Below are 15,451 nucleotides of genomic sequence, written 5' to 3' on the forward strand. Positions count from 1 at the left end.
TTAGGGGTGAATTGTCATGATATGTGTAGGTTATTTTCAAATGACTCAGCAAAAAAAAGTCTCTCTATATACACATGTATTGACAAGGGAAATTTGACAAAATATTATTTATGGAGTGATCTTTATACCATTTTCAAACTTTTTGTATATTCAACATTTTTTGTAATAAAAAGTTGGGGAGAATCACAAGGGGAAAAGTAAATTTCATCTTAAGCCTTTTATTAAAACAACAATCAAATTTAAAAAATATTCCCTTGGGGGACTTCCCTAGCAGTCCAGTGGTTAAGACTCTGCACTTCCACTGCAGGGGGCACAGGTTCTATCCCTGGTCCGGGAACTAGGATCCCTCATGTCACGCGGTGTGGCCACAAAAAAAAAAAAAAAAAAAAAAAAATTCCCTTGGGAGTTCCATGGTTGCCTAGTGGTTAGTATTCTAGGTTTTCACTGCTGTGTCGTTCAATCCCTGATAGGGGAACTGAGATTCCACAGGCTGCTGCAAGGTGCAGCCAAAAAAAAAAAAAAAAAGTCCAAATCTAGTGAAAAAAACAGGGATGAAAGATTCTCCCTTGTTCCTTGAATTTTTCTTAGGGCTTTCTAGGCCTTCACATAGCTAGGCAGAATAAAGCTGAAAAAATAGGAAGAAGATAATTGGGAGAGTGCGCTGTACCAGAAACCAAAGAGAGAGGGTTGAGGATTTGCAAATGATCAGCCGTGTCCAACTAGTGACTGTGTAAGACTGAATATAATGTAGGGACTGAGTAAGATGGTTAGAAAGTGTAGGTATCAACAGTCCATTAATGTCAAAGCATCCTCTCTTTCCTCACTTCTCTCCTAAGGCCTTGCTTCTCTCTGCGATATTGGAGAGTTCTTTCCTGGAGTATCATATTAGAGAAATGTTGACCTCTTCATGTAGAGGGCGATCTTGAGCATCCTTAGATTAGGTATGTTTGAAGATAGAATCTAGATTACGTGAGGCCTTTTGTAGTAAGGAAATGGAAACACTGTGTTTAAGACCACAGGTTTCAAGATGTTGATTGTAATTACAGTGAGAGAAGCAGAGAGATAAAGTGAGAGAAAGAATGAATGAGAGAGAGAGAGAGAGAGAGAGAGAGAAATAGCAATTACTAGATTTACAAGCAGGGGCTATTAACAAGTGAAGGTGTTTTGGACAAAAATGAGATGTGAACATATTTGAAGGACAAAGCCTAATTTAACTGAAAGACAGATGAAATGGTAGACAGTGAAAGGATAATTAAGGGAGTAAGATCCTTCAAAGAGTCCAGGAAGAATTAGATTTAGCAAAAAAGATGAGATATTCCTTCCTCAGAAATACCTTGCTTGGCACACAGTGAAAGCTTAATAAATGCTAATTATTGTTATTCTCTGTTTATTCATTCAATAAGTACATATTGGTCACTAGTAAAAGTCTATAACTATTCTAGGTGCTGGTAAGTCACCTCAAATCCCAGTGGAATGCAGTTTGCTTGATAATGATTAAATAACAAAGATGGTGGGCTTATGTCGATGATTTGGTTTTACTCTCCAGGGAAACAGATTTTAGTGGAATGGATGCATTTATAAACAAATAACTACACACAAAGTGACGAGTGTTCTGCACCAGTGTGTAGAAAATCTTGTGAAAACGTGGTTGCAGGAGCAGTGAATCACAGGTTTGGGGACAGGGCACTCACGGCAGAGAGGAGCTAGTGCTGGAACAGGTTATAGGCTAAAGACAAATACTTGCTAAAGTAAAACGTTTTTTTGAAAACTCCATGTTGTGTGTGTATGTACATCTTTAAAAGAAAAGAACCTGGTGAATCAGGGCCATGGATTTTATTTTATTTGTTGATTTATTTTGGCCCCGCCCATCTTGTGGGATCTTGGTTCCCCGACCAGGGATCGAGCCTGGGCCCCTTGCAGTGGAAGTGCGGCATCCTAACCGCTGGACCGCCAGAGAAGTCCCGTGGGCCATTTAATTAATTAATTTATTAAACTGTCTTTTGGAATACAGTGAAATACCCAAAGGCCGGGGGAAAAAAAACCCTTAAGACCAAAGGATTTATCTTGAGAATCAGGATTCCCACTCAATCCAGTCTCTTCTCTTACTCTTCCTTTTCAGAGGTAGTTTTCATTACTGTTTTTTTTTTTTAAATTTGGTATCATTACAGAATTATTCTAAACGTTTGCATGTGTGTAGATACATATATATACCCCTTTTAGAACCTAAAATGGGAATGTATTTTACACACTGTACTGCACCTTTTCCTCCCACTATATATTTTGGAGATTATTTCATATCTCATGCTGCAGTGTTCCATTGTTAAGACTCTCTAATAATTTATTTAATCCCTGATTTATGGACACTAAAGTTCTTAACATGTACCCATTAACAATTAGAGAAATTTTCAAGCACATAAAAACAGTAAGAACAATGTAATGAACACTCTTATACTAAAAGGAACTTCAATGCTTATTTTTACAGTTTGGGTTGCCTGGCGAGCAGATTCTGAGATGGAGATTAGCACTCAGGTTTATAACGGAGGGATCTTAGTCACGACAGCCGGGGAAAGGAAGCAGGTTTGGCCAGAGGGAGAAGTTGAGCTGTAATGAGTCTCAGCGGAATCTCAGTTGACCCTGGGGGTAGTTCCAAAGATGGAATGACCCTTCAGAACTATACTGAATTGATATGAGGGGGCCTGGCCTTTACTGTTTATCCCTGGATTGATCAGTCGTTGGATGTGGGCTGTCCTACTGGAAGGGGGCAGGGTGTCTCCCTTTGGGGGGCGTCGTTAGTGGGGGCTGTCAGTCCAGTGCTCTCAGAGGCTGGGGTAGTAAGTCCTTTATTCCCGAGGTGGATCTGGATGTGTACCACCCATCACACTTACGATCCTGTTTCATCTTCATCCCTTCCGATACCTCTTACCCACTCTTCCCCTCCACCATCTCCCACATGCCAGACCCCAGACATCAGATCATTTTATCCATAAAGACTACGGTTCTACTTACCTTTGAGTAATGCGATTTAGTAAAATCTTGATTAACCAGATTGACTGGAGAATGAAGTTTTCTGGTAAATGGAATTTTGTGGTAAATGCAGACAACATAGAATAAGGAAGGGTATTTATTTCATTAGGAATCAGGAGGTCTGTGTGTGCCTCTGAGCTCTGAGATGAGTTTGCAGTGTAATTTTGAGAGAGTTGCTGAAGGACTTAAATGTGGAGGGCGGGAGGAGGGGCTCAGCGGCCCCTTCCCATAGTGAGTAGTTATGTTTAGGCAAAACTTTGTCGTCTTCTTTCCCTTTTATGGCAGATTTTGATAAAACTGCAAAACAGGGTTTAATTTTCTTTTCTATCAACTTTGAATTTGGAAAATGTGAGCAACTAAGCTCTTCTGTGCCTATTTAAATTAAGGGAAAAGAAGTCCACTAAGGGGATTGCCGCTTACAGAACCTGAGAATAAAACGTCTTAAAGTGGGGTTTGCTCCAGGGGCTGCTGGATAGGTTTACCGTTCTGGCTCCCCCAGGCTTGGCGTTAGCGCTGATGTTACAGTTTCAAAGTCCAGTCACCAACGCCTTCCCTGCCTCTTACCCTGGAGCCAGTCTGTTCTTGGTAACAGTGAGAAGTCCGTGTTCCCACTTCAGTGACACCTGGGTTGTTTGTTGTTTTTTAAATTATCTTTAAGGAGGAAGGGCCCCATTGAAGGGTAAACTTGTAATAAATTGGAATTTCAAATATTATGTACTTGTGTTTATAAAGAATAAATAAATAAATATCCACTCAAATAGCTCTCTATAAGATGGTACCGAGCTGTATACTTCTCTCCATTTCTATATTAGGGAGCCAGATTTTTGTTTTTTCTTGGTCAGTTACAAAAGCCTTTCTTTTACAACTGCTTAAATATCAAAAACAAAAGCAAAACAACAGGAGGTTGACCCTTATTTCATCAACTTTTGCAATGACTTGGTTCACTGATACAGGCAAAGGGTGATTGGATTTTTGCCGTTCACGTGAGACGCTTTTTGTTGAGTTCTCTGGTGCCATTTTGTGAACATATTTCCTGAGCTCTAATTTCTCTGAGACCAGATTATGCCTCTGTTCCTCTGTTGCCTCATTACGTTCTTATTTTCCTCTCTCCCTGCCCCCTCCTCCCCCCCCCCACCCCCCCCATGCTTGCTTACTTTCTCTTATCACTCTGCTTGGAAAGTAATGTTGCCAAATCTGGCTCCCTGTGCACTGATGCCGAATAACAATACGGAGACAGAGAAATGGAAGATAAGAAATAGAAAGGCTTTTTATTTTCTTTGACAGGCAAAGGGAAGACACAGCAGGCTAGTGCCTCAAGAACTGTGCCCCCAGCTTCCTGGGGAATTACAGGGATTCTTATAGGGGAGTTCGAAGTCCGAAGTGAGTGATAAGGATCAAAATGGTGAAGGTCTTGCATTCTTCTTCTTCTTGCATTATTTCAAAACAGCCATTGCTGGAGTCAGGCAACCTGGTGATTGGGTCCGTTAGCCTCTGGGTTATCGGTCTACATATGACCTCCTTTCTGAAATGCAAACAGCTACAAGGGGTTATTTGCTACAAGAGTTTATAGGGAAAGTAAAGAGTAAATACCAGGTGCAGGGTGTAAATTACCTAAATTACACAGGATTGGGGTGACAGGTTAGTTTTGTGAAGGACAAATCTAACTATAGACACTACAGATTAGTAACAGTTAAAATAAAACTAGGATTGATTAACTCATGCCAGTTTATGTTTCTTCTCTAGCCTGTTCACTGTTCCCTTTATTTTCCTGGTTATCAGGAGAGGAAAAATTTCATTTCTATTTTTGTTGCAACAGTAATAGTCATTCATGTCTTTTTCTTGCCTCTGGCCTTACATATTTCATCAAACCCCATGATTTACTGTTCTTCTATAATGCCTTATATTTTCTTTTTCTTTCAAAACTCTCATCATTTTAGCCAGGTTCTTATCACTGCACCCAGGCTTATTGCAGTAGCATCCCATTTGGTTTTCCTGTCTGCAGTTTTCTCTGTGTTACTCCAAACTCCATACTATCTCAAATAGTCTTAGCATACTGCTTCTCTGCTTAGGTGGATATATAGTTATGGGACCATTAAGTCTCTTTAAACTCTGGTCCTGCTCAAGACCACTGCGAAACCTTGTAGTGTCTTCTTCCTTCTCAAAACCTAAATTTGTAAATTCTGGTTAGGTGTATAATAATTTACCTCACATATTAGAATCTGAAATTATTGATGACTTCCCTGGGCATCAGCATCATAATAATAGTGCCTATTCTTTATGTAGAGGGCGTTTAGTATTTTAAATTGTTTTCTCTTTACTTTTGTTCTTGGAGTACCTTTGTGTAAAAAACCTGTATCGAAATCTATGTTGTGTTTTTATCAATTTGGTGTGCTGAACACCAAGTCCTATCTATTGTATATCTAAAATAGCTCTCATATTCATCTTATTATTACCATTTTCACCACTGCTACCCTTCATCATATATTTATTAAAGATGTCCCATATGGCAGACACTGTGCTCCCCATCATATGGTGGTAAATATATCGATGTGGTTCTTGTTCTTAGGGAGCTTAAAGACTAGTAGGGGAGACAGCCATCAGACAGAGAAATCCAGAAATAATAATGAAGTTGTGATACATTTAGGCACCATCTCTCTTACCAGCAGTACTGCAGTAGCCCCACTGGTCTTCAGACCCAGAGTTTTCTCCCTCCCTTTTGTATTGTAGACAGAGGGATCTTTCTGAAAAGCTAATCAGATTTAAAACAGTTGACCTGTTTTCCATTGCTATCAGGTTAAACTCCAGATTCCTTGAGCTGGGTTACCAAGTTCTTATGATTTGGTGCATGTTGGCTTGTTGTTTCTTGTCTCATTCTGCCTTTGTGCTCTGAATGCCAGCCCTGCGATTTTCACTGTCCAGAAAGAATTGAGATCTCTTACCTTGGGGACTTAGAATATGTGATTCCTTGAGCCTCTTCCTTGGGTAATTACTACTCATTCTCACTCATCATTTCTTCCAAGAACCCTTCCTGGACCCACTGAAGTATAGGTTAGGATATCCATCTTTTGTGTCTCCATTAGGTCTTGAGATTTCTCCTGTATCACACTCTGTGGTAGTTGTTTGCATGTGTGTAAGCCCCATTGTGTAGGTCAATGTGTCTATTTTATCTACTGTTGTAATTCCATGGTATAGACACAGAATGGAAACTTGGGAAATGAGATCAGAATTCAATTTGAAAGCTGTCTTAGTATTGGGATTGGAGTTTGTAGTATTATTTCTAATAAAGTCATGCAGAATTGAATTGTCGTATTTGCAGATAGAATTGTTTAACAGGCATATACAGTAGTAGTACTTTTATATTGTGTCAAAAAGTCAGTGAAAAATAGTAACCTCTTGAAAAGTACAACTTTATTAAATGTTAAGCGACAGTGCTGAAAGAAATCAGTAGATGTGGAAGCAGAATGTGAAGAATAGCAAAATCTGTGTTTTTAAAAAATTAATAGTTGCTGATCATCTGCCATGTGATGGATATTTTACTAGTTACATTACATATATGATATCGCTTAACCTTTATGACAGCTTTCTGAAAGGAGGGTATGATTGTCCATCTTTTACAGATGGGGAAGCTGAGACCTAGAGGGGTAACTTTTTCAAGATTGCATAGAAGAGTCAGGATTTGAAGATAGTTCTTCTGACTGTAAGTTCAGTGTTCTTTCAACTATTATTTTTGTTGTTGTTTTTAACTGAAGTATGGTTTTATTTCTGTATAGAACTGAGAAATAGGTGCAATTAGGTGAAATAGAAAAATGCATGAAATTAAGGTAACCAGAAGAGATGACTTGATTTTTTATCTCTCAGACCCCTGCTCTTTATGATTTGATTTCTTTGACTTCAAAATGATTCAAAATTAATTTTATAACTACCTCTTGATGAGAAAACTAAGCCTCAGAAATGAGGTGATATGCTCAAAGCCTGCATGGTTGGTGGCAAAATGAGGGGTAGAATCTAGAACTGCTGTTATTTGACTCTAAAGCTTTTTCAGCAAAAAAGTTTTATTTAATAGCCAATGTCTAAATATAATTTTAAGTCAGATTTGATACAAACATAGATGAAAATTGGATGTTCTTAGTATTCTTCTGTTTTTAGGAGCATCTAGTTGTACAGCATATTTATTTATAACTCTAAAATTTGAAAGGTGGTATTTCCCCTTAATGTATTAGTTACAAAATATGAGTATATTTTACACAATATTTTGGAGAGTTAGTAAGAATTTTCTTCAGAGTTTCTATTACAGTTAATACTATATGGTGTTAATCATTTATTCAGTCACTTTTGATTTGGGCCTTTTCCAGAAAAATGTGATTTTTTTTTTTTTCTTCTTATCCCAATGAATCCCTAATGTCCTTGGATATAGAGCAGTGAGTTTTGAATTTGATCCCCCCCTCCCCCCCACCTTGGTTGGACAGAATTTCTTACCTAATTCCTCAGATAAGCAGTTGTAATAGCAGATAAGCTGATGTAGTATGATCCCCTGGAAAAGATATAGTGAAGTTCTGTAACATTATTTCCTAAGGGAGAATTGCTTTTTGGATAATTAATTTTAGGCTATGTTCTTTTAAAAGGACATGTCCCTGCTATGAGTTGAGTCGTGTTCCCCTACAATTCATATGTTGAAGTCTTAACCTCTAGTACCTGAGAATGTGCCCTTATTTGGAGGTCTTTATAAAGGTAATCAAGTTAAATGAGGTCATCAGGGTGGGCCCTAACCCAACATGACTGTGTCCTTATAAAAAAAGGGAGAGACGTGTACATAGGAGAACACCATGTGAGCATGAAGTTGGCCTTCTACCAGCCAAGGAGAGAGGCGTGGATCAGATCTTTCCCTTTCACAACCCTCAGAAGGAACTAACTGTGACAATACCTGCTTTCAGACTTCTAGCTCAAGAGCTGTGAGATAACAAATTCTGTTTTTTAAGCCACTCAGTTTGTGGTCAGGGCAGTTTTTAGGAAATTAATACAATGTGTTCCCTTATGAAGATTCTTAATAGCCCTTAATGAGAATTCTTCTCAGATTCTGATTGGCTGTCAGTTCCTGATTTTCGTTAGAATGTGAAGATTTGTTTTAGTTTCTGGAGAAGCTGAGTTAGAGATGGATGTGTTTTCTTGTGTTTTCCAATACCTTTATCATGTTATGGGCGATTATTTTCACTTGTTTTAAGAGCTATGAAATGTATTCTTCTTCCAGGTTTCCTTGAGCTCCTTGTCACTTGAATACCAGAATGTTCTTTCCTGTTGCATCAGAACAGACACATGTCCCTGTCACACACATATTCCTTAGTCCTGAATCTGTATATTTGCATTGTCTTCAAGCTAGGCATATGCATCGAATACGAGTGCTCAAATATCGAGAGAAATGTTCTTTCCAGATCTCACCATATTGTGTTAGATGCTGTGAGCTTATTTAATTGAGAGAAATCTTCGGTGATATAACTTAAAAATGAATGTTGTCACCATGGAAAAATGAATTCCTTCCAGATTCTCTTTTTGAGAAAGTCACTGTTGGATATGTTATTCAGCCAGTAACATGCTGTACCGAATTTGTTAAAGTTGGCTCAGTGCTTTGTTTCATTTTCTAATATTAAATAGGAATATGGAAAGAATTGTTAGTGTCATAGTAGTCTATGAACTGCTGAACATGATACATAAATTGTTTTATAAATAGGAAGGGAACTTGGAATTTTTCCCAAGTTGTAGCAAACAACTTTTACTTGTAGAAAACAGATGAAGTTTTGGGGGAAACAAATTGATGACAGCCATGAATTCTAACAAAAAATAAAAGATGTAATATACATAGACTGCTTTTGGTAAACATCATTCATAATTTTTTACTTGCCTAATTTTCTTTCCAGGGAAAGGGATTTTAGTTTTAGTTTTATTTATTTGTTTAAAGAGTGTAAGTAGTGGATTAAAGAAAAGACTTTTGCTAAAAGCAACCAGCAGTAGGACCATGGATATTAAACTAGTTTCTTTCATAGAAAGTGGTTATTCCTTTAAGTGTCTCTGAACATTTATTAGGACAATCTTAGCGTTCTAAAGAGTCTAGATTATACATATATCTTTTGTTGCCATGTAGAAACCATGCCTATCAGTGACTCCTAGTGTCTCATAAGGTCTGGCAGAGTGTCTGTCTTATATGGAACCCTCTCTGATTATGCCAGTTTTCATGTCTCTTGAACTTCTTTGAACTAGTATTTAAGTCTTTAATCACACAGTTTATAACACCTAAATCTAGTTGTTTCACTAACTAGATCTTAATTTTGTCATATGAAGGAATAATTCCTTATATTTGTGCTACAAACAGAGTACTCTAATATACACTGCTTAATTGATTATTCATCTCAGATTTAAACACCTTTACCAGAACTAAATTTTTATTATGCAGAAATGAGTTTAAAGTTCTTTATCCCTCAGGTTTCAGAGTTTAGAATAAAAGACATTCGTGACTTTGAGACATAATAGGTTTGTACTAAATATGGTGAATGAGTTTCTCAGTGGACGGTATTCTTTATAATGTTTAGGACACTGTCAAAAACTCTCAGTTTTTCTTGGACATGGCTAACTATTATTGGTTTGGAGACTTAACAAGATTTGGAGCCCTCACTTGCCTTGGTGGCATAGCAGAGTGAGTAAGACCCCGGGTTCTAAGTCGGGCCGCCTGGGTCTTGACTGGGGCTCCATTGCTTCCATTTTCACTTTGCAACTCTTTATGACTCACTGTCTTTACATGTGAAAGAGGAGCGCTAATAGTACTTTTTTTTTAAAAAATTTTTTATTTATTACTTATTTATTATGTTTATTTTTGGCTGTGTTGGGTCTTCGTTTCTGTGTGAGGGCTTTCTCCAGTTGCGGCGAGTGGGGGCCACTCTTCATCGCGGTGCGCGGGCCTCTCACTATCGCGGCCTCTCTTGTTGCGGAGCACAGGCTCCAGACGCTCAGGCTCAGTAGTTGTGGCTCACGGGCCCAGTTGCTCCGCGGCATGTGGGATCTTCCCAGACCAGGGCTCGAACCCGTGTCCCCTGCATAGGCAGGCAGATTCTCAACCACTGAGCCACCAGGGAAGCCAGCGCTAATAGTACTTACTGTGTGATTTGTTGTGAGGATTAATTGAGATTTTAATTAGATTTTATATACTTTTATGTATGTGTCTGTTTTATTTATATATATAATGTTTAGAGGAACTTTTGGCACTTAGGAAGTTCAAGTTGGCTTCATAAGAAAAATGTGTAATATGTTTTAGAAGGAAATATTGTAACATTTGACATTATTCTTATTTCCAGGTTTGAAAGCACAATGGCAGGAAACAGCCTTGTTCTACCCATCGTTCTTTGGGGTCGCAAAGCACCAACCCACTGCATCTCAGCAGTACTTTTAACAGATGACGGGTCCACGATCGTGACTGGATGCCATGATGGGCAAATATGTCTCTGGGATCTTTCAGTAGACTTGGAAGTGAGTGTTTGAAGCACCTATGATACTTTTCACATACAAGAAACTACTTAACAAAAAATAACACAATTCCAGAATAATTTGACCTCATAATATATCTTCTGTGAGATATATTTTGACTAAAATTGGTATTCAGAATGATTATTTACATTATTCATCAGAGTTGACTTCTGCTGGCTTTTGGCTTGATATTCAATTATAATAGCTATCCTACCTGGCTTAATATGTCACATTTAAGATTTTTCAGAAAATTTCTAACCATATTGAAGGAGGTTTCCAAAAAAGATATTAAAAAACAATTTTGAGCATTTATACCTTCTAAGGTCAATGTCTTGAAGAGAGCAAAACTTTTTGTAAAACTGTTTGTAAATTTTGTCATATTTATTTTAAAAGTCGCTGTGTACTTTTTGCCATCCTTTACTGGTGTGGCTTGCTCAGTGTGCTCTGCTTCTGGGCGCTGGCTCTCTGTGGAGAGACTCTCTTTTTCCATATTTTAACCTCCAATCTCTGACAACTCTCCCCAGGAATTTTTCTGTAAGGGGGAACAGAGAATATGGGGTGGTAGCTGGCCTGGAATGTAGAGGCAAGAAAGTTGATTTTTTAACTAAACATTTTTTTTAACAGCCTTATTGAAATAAAATTTACATGCCATACAATATACTCTTTAAAGTGTACAATTTAATGATTTTTTACTCTGTTCACAGAGTTGTGCAGCCATTACCACAGTCGATTTTAGAACATTTTCATCACCTCGGAAGCAAACCTTGTACTTTGTAGCAGTTACTCCCAATATACCCCCATGTCCCCTGGGCAACCACAAATCTATTTCCTGTCTCTATAGATCTGCCTATTCTGGACATTTTATGTAAATAGAATCATTTAGTATGTGATCTTTTGTGATTGGCTTTTTTCACTTAGCATAATATTTTCAAGGTTCATCCATGTTGTAGCATGTATCAATATTTCATTTCTTTAATGGCCAAATGGTATTCCATTGTATAGGTATACTGCATTTTATTTGTCTGCTGAACAGTTGATGGGCATTTGGATTGTTTTTACTTTTGACCATAGTGAATAATGCTGCTTTGAACATTTGCGTGTGAGTTTTTGTGTGGACATATGTTTTCGTTGCTCTTAGGTATTCACCTAGGCATGGAATTGCTACAACTGAAAAAATGATCCACACACTTGGATGACATGTCAAGGCTAGGGATACAGTTTGGAAAGTGACTGGAAATGAGTGTTGTAGAACGTGATATGCCTTCAGGATTGATAGCAAACTAAATATGAATCAGCAGTGTAGTGACAAGGAGAGCAAAATCCCACCACATTTTATTGGAATTATTACAAGCAATAAGACTTACTTGTAAGATCTTAGAAACCATTCTTTTACTGAATTTTTTGCATGAATTTCACTAGAATGTTATATTTATTTAAAATTCAAGTAAGAGGGATAAAGCGGGGAGAGGAGACTGACTAGGAGAGAAATACATCCTTTGAAAGGTATTAAGAGAATTGGACTATTTACCCAGGGGAAAAGAAGGCTGAATAAAAAGTGCCTTCATTATTGTCTTTTGATTCATATGGAGGGCCTTCTTAATGTACTTTATAGCAGTCATTTATGCCTATGAAGGACCAATAAGAAATCATGTAACATACAGAGTGGGGAGGGCACAAAATACCTTCTCTTGAGGTCATGGTGTCTTCCCTTCTTTTGTTAGGAAAGGATTCAAAACTGTAGCTAGAACTTTTGCCATCCATATCTTGGTCTCCTTTTACCTGTGGAAAAGGGCAGCCTGGCCTAACATGGTGGCAATAAAATATCTGAGAGATATTACAGAAGCAGTAGTTTAGTGAGTACCTAGACAGATGGTGATAAGAGTAAAGGAGGGAACCTGTTAGTGCAGGTATTGTCTACAGTATACAGTGTTTTAATGCTTCGACTACCTATAAAGCTGTAATTGCAGAGAATAAAACTATAATTGCAGAGAATAGTATAATACATGGCATTAATGAAAGAAGTGAAACATTATGGTAAGAGCTCAGATGTTGCAGGTGCACGAAGTTGGCTTCAATCTTGGCTACTGTAGTGTCTAACTGTGACTTTTGGCAATTTTTAACCATTTGGTGCCTAAGTCTTGCCATGTTTCAAATAGGATCAACTACACAAGGTTGTGGTAAGGATTCTATGAAGGAATGTGTATTAAGCAGTTATCACAGCGCTTGTACGTAGTAAGCATTTAGTTAATGAATGTAATTGTAGCATCTCAGGTAGTAGAAAGGAAAAAAAAAGCTAAAGGGGGGAAAAAAAGAAGTGCCTTTTATTGGCTGACTATAGAGCTAGTAGCCTCAAAGTCCCAGATTGGAACATTGATGTTAGTGTTTACTCTTAAGAACTGACACATCACATCATTTTATTCTAAACATCACACCTTGCCACTGATAACTTGATAACCGTCACTTTTGAACTGTGGTCTTTGATGATGGATGGTTTTTTGAATATGTTGAACAGATTGTCTTATATATCTTTGTACTGATTATGTGTGAAATGTTTATTAGTTAATAACTATGACAAATTTTTATGAGATATGGTGAGATATAGATAAAAGGTATAAATATAACAATATGCCATATTTTTATTTTTCCTTCAGTTATATTAATACTTCTTGTGTGAAGCCTCCAACTTTGTTCTTTCTCAAAATTGCTTTGGCTATTTGGTGTCTTTTATGGTTCCACACAAATTTTATCATGGTTTTTTCTATTTTTCTATTTCTGAAAAACACCATTGGAATTTTGATAGGATTGCATTGACTCTGTAGATTGCTTTGGGTAATATGGACCTTTCAATAACATTAATTCTTCCAACCCAAGAACATATGATATCTTTCCAGTTATTTTTTTCTTCTTCCATTTCTTTCATTAGTGTCTTACAATTTTCAGAATACAGGTGTTTCACCTCCTTGGTTAAATTTATTTCTAAGTAATTTATTCTTTTTGATGCTATTGTAAGTGGGATTGCTTTCTTAATTTCTCTGTCAGATATCTTGTTGTTATAGAAACAACTGATTTTTATATGTTTATTTTGTATCCTGCAAGTTTTCTGAATTTGTTCATCAGTTCTAACAGTCTTTTGGTGGAGTCTTTAGGATTTTCTACATATAAGATCATGTCACCTACAAACAGAGACAATTTTACTTCTTCGTTTTCAATTTGGATGCTTTGTTTGTTTATTTTTTTGCCCAATTGCTCTGGCTAAGACGTCCAGTATTATGTTGATTAGAAATGTCAAGAGTAGCTATCTTTGTCTTGTTCTTGATCTTAGAGAAAAGGCTGTTAGCTTTTTACTGTTGAATATGATGTTATCTGTGGGCTTGTTGTATATGGCCTTTATTATGTTGGGGTACATTCCTTCTATACCCAATTTGTTGAGAGTTTTTAATCATGAAGGGATATTGAGTTTTGTCAAATGCTTTTATTGCTTCTATTGAGATGATTATGTGATTTTTATACTTCATTCAATTAGTTTTGTTCATTTTTCTAGATTTTGGTGGGAGTACAGTCAGTTCTAGTTACTCTATTATGACTGAAAATGGGATTTTCTAGCAAAGCCATGTACATTGAAAATAAAACTAACAATTGGTAAATTTGATTTTCTTGGGAGAAATTAAAGAATTGACCAAGAGCATTTTTTTTTTTTTTTCCAGTGGAGGAACACAGAGTCTCTGTATAGAAATGGGGTTGGATGTATGAGAAAATTTTGGATGTATGAGAAAACATTCTAGGCCTGTTCTAACCATAAACAATGATTGTATTTTTCTTTTAATTATAACTATGCAAAATATGGTTAAAGCGATTTTGATTCTTTGCAAAATGGATATCATGAAAGGGGCTTTAAAGGTATTAATCATATTCTGTTTTTTTAAACTGGGTATTGAGTGTGTGGTTATGTATTTTTTTATATCTTGTACATGTGTTACAAATATTATTTGTATGTATTAAATGTTTAAGAAAGATATCCTGAAATTACTTAAGGCCTTGAAGTAACCTGAAATGATAGCATGCAGTTTGGTACAGAGTAGATGAATTTGGGGGCTGATTGCTAGACTGTTTTAGAATAGTGGGTATTAAGCCATCCTTTCATAAGGCACTATGGCACTAAATCATTAGCCTGTGAAGGTCAATCTGGTTCCTGATAGTTAACATTGATATCAGCTTTTGGTAGGGTACCTGTTCTCTATTTTTTGTGTTTGGGGATGTCGGTCTAGAGACTCTAAATGTACTTTCAAATCATGCAAAGTATTATTTTAAAAATAGGTGAGGTTAAGTTATTTTATATACTAATTCACATTCTTAACCTGATTTCTCAGTGTATTGGAGCTTAGTGCTAAACACTGCCCTGCTTTAAATCCTGGTTCCATCATTCTCTGCATGATATTGGGCAAGTAATGTCACCTCTTGGTTTTCCACTTTTGACTTTAGAACTACGTGGTGGGATGATTGTGCGCATTAAATTGGTGGGAGTCAGTGTTTTGCAGCTCTTAGTTTTTGGTGTTCTGAGCAGTTCTTCTCAAATCTGTATCTGTATATTGTACTGAATATTTAACAGGATTCCTAAAAACGATTACTTAAAAAAATTTGGTACTAATATCAACATATTTGTGTATTTCTAGGTTAATCCTCGAGCACTGTTGTTTGGTCACACAGCTTCAATCACCTGTTTATCTAAAGCTTGTGCTTCTAGTGACAAACAGTATATTGTGAGCGCATCCGAGAGTGGGTAAGTATTTTCTTATTCACTTTTCTCCTCATAAGTCTATATTGCAAATAGTACCACTGTATTAGTAAGTAGGGAATTTTTTTTTTTCTTTTGGCGTGTCTTTTAAATAAATGCCTCAGTTGTTTCAACATAAAGATATTTGAA

General features: G+C 36.9%; 1 protein-coding gene across 4 annotated transcripts in view; it reads left to right on the top strand.

Moving 5' to 3' along the window:
• The window catches only part of WDR7 (WD repeat domain 7), a 357,939-nt gene that overhangs the window by 10,214 nt on the left and 332,274 nt on the right, over positions 1-15,451 (top strand). For 3 of the 4 annotated variants that reach the window (XM_059894160.1, XM_059894163.1, XM_059894162.1), the window contains exons 2-4: positions 6,642-6,721; positions 10,362-10,533; positions 15,201-15,307. In XM_059894160.1, the coding sequence (XP_059750143.1) occupies positions 10,375-10,533; positions 15,201-15,307 (266 nt within the window). In that variant the 5' untranslated portion in view covers positions 6,642-6,721; positions 10,362-10,374. The remainder of the gene's footprint in view (positions 1-6,641; positions 6,722-10,361; positions 10,534-15,200; positions 15,308-15,451) is intronic. The other variant, XM_059894161.1, reaches the window with a different exon arrangement.

Source organism: Balaenoptera ricei, chromosome 14, assembly GCF_028023285.1.
Source record: "Balaenoptera ricei isolate mBalRic1 chromosome 14, mBalRic1.hap2, whole genome shotgun sequence".
Lineage (NCBI taxonomy): Eukaryota > Metazoa > Chordata > Mammalia > Artiodactyla > Balaenopteridae > Balaenoptera > Balaenoptera ricei.